The 7,110-nt window shown below is 29.9% G+C and overlaps 1 protein-coding gene across 1 annotated transcript; it reads right to left on the minus strand.

Moving 5' to 3' along the window:
* Window positions 1-5,075: 5,075 nt before the first annotated feature.
* LOC101511168 (cytochrome P450 94C1-like) lies at window positions 5,076-6,860 on the minus strand. Its single transcript, XM_004487456.4, has one exon. The coding sequence runs from the start codon at window positions 6,728-6,730 to the stop codon at window positions 5,234-5,236; it is 1,497 nt and encodes a 498-aa protein (XP_004487513.1). The 5' UTR covers window positions 6,731-6,860; the 3' UTR covers window positions 5,076-5,233.
* Window positions 6,861-7,110: the final 250 nt, after the last annotated feature.

Consider the following 7,110-nt stretch of genomic DNA (forward strand, 5'->3'; position numbering starts at 1 on the left):
TTATTCTCCAATATTGTTCAAATCGTGTCTGACATAATCATCAAAGCCAAGTACCAAGCAAATTTAGTATCAAATACTAATTTAATTCATGTTCGTCTTGAGACTATGTCGGCTCTTCCTCAATATTGTTTTCCTTAGCATTACCTCGAGGGTGGTTAGGTGACTCTTGATAGAGATGGTGCAGTCTAAAACTCGAATGGAATGGTAGCTTGTAGAGGAGTGGTTCGTAATTACATTGATGCTTTCATATTTTGTTACTCCTATGCATTTGGGGTATGCACGATATTGATGACAGAACTTTGGGTTATATATAATGGTATGGAACTGACTTTTTCTAGAGGGTTTAGAAGCATTGATATCAAAGCAGACTCTTAAGTAACGGTGTCCTTAATGTTAATCAAGTAACATATACTTTTACTAAATTTAGTCTTTTTCTCCTCACTATATTCTATTTTTAATATTATCTTTGATTTCTCCTCACTTGTCGTGTTGGCCGATAGGAGTTTGATAGTTTTTTCTAGTAGCTTAGTTTTTGTCTCTTTTTGTTTTCTTAGGGCTTGAGTCCATATTTTCAACAACAAAAATAGTAATTTTTTTAATAAATTTATTGTTTATTATCAATTAATCAAATGTGGAGTTTCCGACTTAATGTTAGGAGGTCAAAAAGATTGGATTTTTTTTTATATAAAAAAAGTATCTCAATATTATGAGAAATGTATTATGCATTCCTCCACCTTCACTTCCCATCCCATCCCAAATAAAAATACCATTTTGCCTTTTTTTTTATTATGTATAAAACACTCAAACAAATTTATCACTCTATTATTCGCACCTTCTTTCGAAATTTACAAAATTTACCTTATCAATAGAAAATTTTCAAACTTTTGAAATATAAAAAAGTAAGTTTTTTTGATATTTTCGAAATTTTTGATAATTCTGAAAGTTTCGAAACGCAATGTCCCAAGATTGATCTAAAGTTTCAAAATTTTTGAACAAATTGAAATGTTCGAAAAACAATTTTCGAAGGTTTCCATTAATTCGTAACTTTCGAAGCATAAATTTCTAGAAAACATCAAAATGTTCAAAACTTTGAAATGTTCTAGTGTTTCATATTTTTGAAAATTTGAAACTTTAACTGCCAAATTTCTGAAACTACTTCGAAACTTTCCATGACTTCCAAACTTTTGAAACCTTTGAAAAATTCGAATGTTTCATATTTCTGAAAAACATGTGCTTCGAAACTTTCATGTTGTTAGAAACTTTCGAAGGTTTGAAATATTTGGAAAAAGTTACATTTCGAAAGTTTCATGTTGATAGAAACTTTCGAAAGTTTTATAAATTCTGAAAAAAATGGTATTAAGAAACTTTTGAAGTTTTTATACATAACAATAAAGGCAAAATGATATTTTTATTTGCGATGGGGGATGAAAACTGAAGGTAGGAGGTGCATGGTACATTTCTCCAATATTATTAAGACAAAAAGATCCGGTCCAGCAAAACTCAGATCCATATTGCATAATGTTTTCAATTGTCTTATATACAAATTTAATTTATAGTAAAATTTTCCTATAAAATGGGTAGATTTGGTATTGATCAATATTGTACAACTTATTTGATTTTTATCTCTTTAATTTTTTTTTAATTACCTCATTTTTGAAAAGTGCTAGTATTACTTTTTTTATTTATTTTTATATTGAATATGCTAGTGTTATTTTAGGTCTATTTAGAATAGAGGGGAGTGGATTTTGGTTTTTAGTTCATAAAGAAATAATATTTTTCTTTGATTTTCATTTTTCTAAAGTATAAAATTATTGTTTTCAATTCCTAACACGCATTTGAGGTTAGATAAACAAAATTCATATTAAGAGTTTAAATAATATTTTTTGATAGTTATATGTTAAACAATATCGTCAATATGTTATTATGTCACATGAGAATAAGAATATAATTTTTTTATAAGATACAAATAACGTCACAAATGGAGGAGAAAAAAAAAATTTATACTTCAGATGAAAGAAAATAAAATACAAATCACATGCATCAAAATCTTAATTTCCTTGTTTTACATGATAAGAATATATTTTAACCTTAATTATTATTTGGTTGTATTTGAATCTCACTTGTAATTTGAGTTTGATTAAGTAGGTTATAGTTCAATTATGATGGATGTAATTTGATGATTTTGACCTGATGTACAATGATAAAATAATTGATTTTACATCAATTATAATTGAATGATAACTAATTGCTTGATGAAAATCAAATTATAAATGAAATTTAAATGCAACCATGTAATATCCCATTAATTTATATTTTATTAACATCATAGTATAGTAATACAAAATGTGGTAGATGAATAGGACAGATTTGTTCCGTCTTCCATTGACCCTACAATAAGATTAAGGCAAAACTGCATTAGGGGTCCATTAAATTTAATCAACGTTTTAAGAAACTCCTTTAATATTTTTTTAAAAAAAGATCAGACAAATCCCTTAAATTCTTAATCATCTACAAAGTTTGACTTTATTCGAATTTCTATATATAAAAAAAAAATGTTAGAAACGTGTGTGATATGGCTGATAGGGCTAGCAGTAGTGATGTGTCCATGTTTCACGTTTACCCTCGATTATAAAATTAGGTTTTCCACCCTATATTCAAAAAAACCAATCAATCCACATTCAACTTTTTCATGAGTTTTTTTTTTAAATAGAGCTAATAAAATATATTGCTCGTGCAACCTAGTATAACACCAAAATTTAATATTTCTTTTTCTACTAAAATCGATGTTAAAGCTTCAAAATGCTAGGATAATAAAGTCCTTTCAAAACTAGTGAGAACCTCTTGTGCAGTTTCATCTATAATTAATTAAAATCAATCCCATTGACAAAGAAAAACAAACATATTTAGAACTCTAGTTTCTTGATATCAGAACATTTTTTTCCTTCATTAATTCATCTCGATTTTCAATGTGAAAGAAGAACAAAATCTCATCCATGTATGGAAAAAGCTACTACTATATAGATATTAATTTTTTGTTGACAAGTACTATATATTAATTATTGATACTAATAATATAATATGATATATTTTTTAATACCAGCACCTGGATTTATATACGCATCAAAATAGCATCATTTTATTTATGATATGGGAATGGCTTTTCTAAAGAGGAATGATCAGGTGTGCCATTTTTGAATTTTTGTCACCACGGGTTTTGCAAATCTATACTTGCTAAATATAAGCGTATTTAATTAATTCAAAATACAACACGTTTATTTGTTTTTTTTTTTCTTTTCAAAAAGGAAATATTGAAACGATTTCAATTCATTAACACGCAAAGTGTTGGTAACCTTAATTAGTTTGCCGCCCCAACCGGTATGGGCACATATTTTGAGAGATTTAGGTAACATGATTCTCAAATCTCGTTATCCTCTCCATTATTTGGTGGGGGGAAACGCTAAAAGATGCATGTACCATTTTCATCGTTGTTATCGTCAATATCTTTAACAAAAGTATAGAGATTTTTATCGTTATTGTTGTCAATATCTTTAACAAAAGTATAGAGATGTAATTGATCATGATGTTTTTCAATTTGATCTTATATTTTTTTGTTATGATTGAATTCTTTCTAAATATAACTTCGTTGTTGTTGTGTTTATTTCTAAGATTGTTGAATCTAGTAAAATATAGCATTATAGACTCATTGTGCTTGTTAACTTCAAATTCAAAATTATTATTAAAGTTATTGTTGACAAACTGACCACTATTATGTCTCATATCATATCTCCTCATCAAAGATGTTTTATTTAAAGTACGTATATTGATGATTGCATTTGTCTCACTTTAAAAGTTATTAATTTGTTACAAACAAGGACCTTTGTGGGGAATTTGGCTCTCAAGATTGATATAGGAAATACATTTGAACAACAAGTTTCGTCATTAGCTTAAAACAATTCTCCATTTTGCTAAGTTGTCTATATGTGTTAATGACAAGTTTGCTAGTTACTCATCTTGTCAAAGAGGGGTTAGGTAAAGAAACCATTTATCTCCACTTTATTTTGTATCGTTGAAGAGGTTCTTAGCAGGGCTATATCCAAGTTGGTTGATGACGACTTTCTTTCTTTGATAAATATTCATAGAGACATTTAAGTTCCTTCCCATGGTACGTATGCCAGTGATTTGATGTTTTTTGCAAGGTTTCTCTTTCTAATGTTAATAATCTTCAAAGTGTTTTTGTAAGATATGCCAATATCTCCTGGCAACAGATTAATCATAATAAATGTACAATTTACATTGGATTTGTTTCCATTAGACGATATAATATTTTAGTTAATTTGCTTGAGTTTTTTTTATTGGTTTTCTCTCTGTTGCACCTACCTTAGAATACCTATTTTCAAAGGAATGCCTAAAGTTGTTTATTTATAATCAATTGTTGATCACATCAAGGCTAAACTTGTAATGTGGAAAACATTTCTTCTCTCTATGGTGTGTTGAATTTGATTTGTGAAAAGTGTCATTCATAGCATGTTATATGACTTAACTGTCTTGAGATAAATAAAAGAATGAATTTTTCTATATCTCATATTTTTAGAGAAAGAAATCAATATGTGTATAAGATTGTTAATAGTTATTGGTAGGATATCTTTCCTTCTACTATTGTTGATGCTTTTAATAACAACATGATTGGTCTCCTTAAATATAGATTTTGTTTATGATTGTTTGTATATATTGCATTTTTCCTTTACCATTGTTTTATCTCTACAGATATTACTTATAAAGTTTTTAATGAGACAATACTTTGTGTATCTTTGAGAATTATTTTTATTGAGTTTTGCTATAATCTCCAAACATATTGTATTTTTTTATATTTAATTTTTAATATTATTTTAGAGTGATAGATAATTAATTTAGAGTGTCAATATAATTGGAGTGTCAAATTATCTAAATCGTAATTTTGCATTATATTTTTTATTAAAAAATAATGTCTCATGATTCATGTCTAAAAATTAATTGACAAACATAAAAACTAAATAAATAAATAAAGAGGGTAAACTTTCAATTTAGCTACGAGATTGTTTTCCATGACAATATAACATATAATATGTTATATGATTTATTTTCAATTATGCACTACTTACATAACAAATTAGTACACCTAAGTGAACTTAAGAACTACTAATGTAACAATATACCAATGTAAATAAATAATATATATCAGCTGGCAGCAATATTATCATTTTTCAAAGACTCGAACCGGCAACCCATCCCTCAAAGTGGTAGTAAGACCCGGAACAAATTGAATCTCACCATTACCCTCAACTCGAACCTCAAACCTTCTAACCAAAGCAACAATAACACACTTCATTTCCATCAAAGCCAATTCCTTCCCCAAACACACCCTAACACCACCTTGAAAAACCGGATACTTAAACACACTCTCATTCACAAACACCCCATCTTTCAACCATCTCTCCGGTTTAAATTCGCAACAATCGGATCCCCAAACCCGCTCCATTCGACCCATTGCATACGGGTGATAAGTCACCCGACTCCCTTTCTTCACATAACTCCCATCCGGTAACACGTCATCTTCTTTTGCAAATTTTGAATCAAACTGAACCGGCGGGTAAAGTCTCATTGTTTCATAAACGACCGCGTTTAGGTAATTCATTTCACGTATTTGTTCAAAATTTGGGTATTCTTGAACCGGGTTCATTACCCGGTTCACTTCCTCTAGAATAATTTTCTCCACCCTTTGATTCCTTTTTAATAACCAAAACAAACATGTTAAACCTGCCGCCACCGTATCACGACCAGCTAATAGAAAACTAATTACTATATCTCTTAAATATTTGTCGTCGTTTACGGAACACATGAATCTCGAAAGAAGATCATTTCTCGTCGAAAATCCAATTTCTCTACACTTGTTGATGATCTTCTCAGTTAAATTGTTCACTACGAGGATTGCTTCTTTAAGTTTCTTCTCCGATCCAACATTTAAAAACCGTTTGATTTTCCACGTCAGTGGTAGCACTGACATAGCACGCATAGCAGAAAGCTTCGACGCAATGTCGAAGTTTTCAGCTAATTCGGAAACAGGTAAATTTGGTTGAAGACAGAGTGGGTCCCACCCGAAGGAGAATTTACATATGTTGTCGAAAGAGAAACGTCGCATGATGTCTTGTAAGTCGATAACTTTTTCGGCACGTGCGGATGAAATCATGAAAGGAATGAGTCTCGTGTGAATTTCTTCGGTGATGATTTGCAAAGCGTGGGAACGAACCGTTACGCTCGTTAGTTCAAGGCTCGCCATTTTCCGTTGGAAGTTCCACGAAACGCCGTCAACGTTAAAGATTCCGTTACCAAGAAGATCGCCGAGGATCGCGGAAAACGGTTTTCCTTTTGGGTAGTTGTCGAATCGTGTTTTGAGAATGTGTTCTATGTTTTTTGGGTTGCACGTGATAGTGTTGTTGAGCACGTGTATGTGAATGGTACCGGTTGGTGATTTTTTAAGAAGGTGAGTGTACCAATCACTTATATTTATAAATTCATTGGCCCAACTCATTGTTAGGTAGCTCCAACAAATGTTGCAGCTGCACCATGGTTTCATTCTAAAAATGAAGATGAGGAATGAGAAGAAGGAAAAGAGAAGAGTGAAGGTGAAAAATAAGAAGGTGAAAATGGTGATGGGTATGGAGTTTTGAAACCATTGTGAAGTTTCAAAATTCATTTTTGATTTATTTTGATGTTTAGCTCTTTTAGAAATGAATGAGCTTTAAGATAGGAGGGTGTGTCTTGGAGGTTTGGAATACATATCCAATTAATATATAGCTAGTGGGTTTGCTTTGTTACTATAATAATAAAAAAGTTATAAAAATATAAAAGATGAACTCCATCCCTTTTTGTGTACATTGGTTGATCCAATTATTTAATGTTGCTACAAATTTTCAAATTTATTTAATTTTTAAGTAATTTTAATTTTAAATTATTTTTATCTTGTGGATACCAATATTTAATGAAATAACAGGGGATTAAATTATTTACCGACATTAAAATGAATAAAAGTAGTAGTAGCAATAAGTCCAAACACACTTTTTTCTTGTATAAAGT

This window comes from Cicer arietinum, chromosome 1, assembly GCF_000331145.2.
Source record: "Cicer arietinum cultivar CDC Frontier isolate Library 1 chromosome 1, Cicar.CDCFrontier_v2.0, whole genome shotgun sequence".
Taxonomy (NCBI): Eukaryota; Viridiplantae; Streptophyta; class Magnoliopsida; order Fabales; family Fabaceae; genus Cicer; species Cicer arietinum.

Excerpts from the sequence above, each read along its gene's own strand:
- LOC101511168 (XM_004487456.4), bottom strand. The coding sequence starts at position 6,730 with ATGAATTTTGAAACTTCACAATGGTTTCAAAACTCCATACCCATCACC.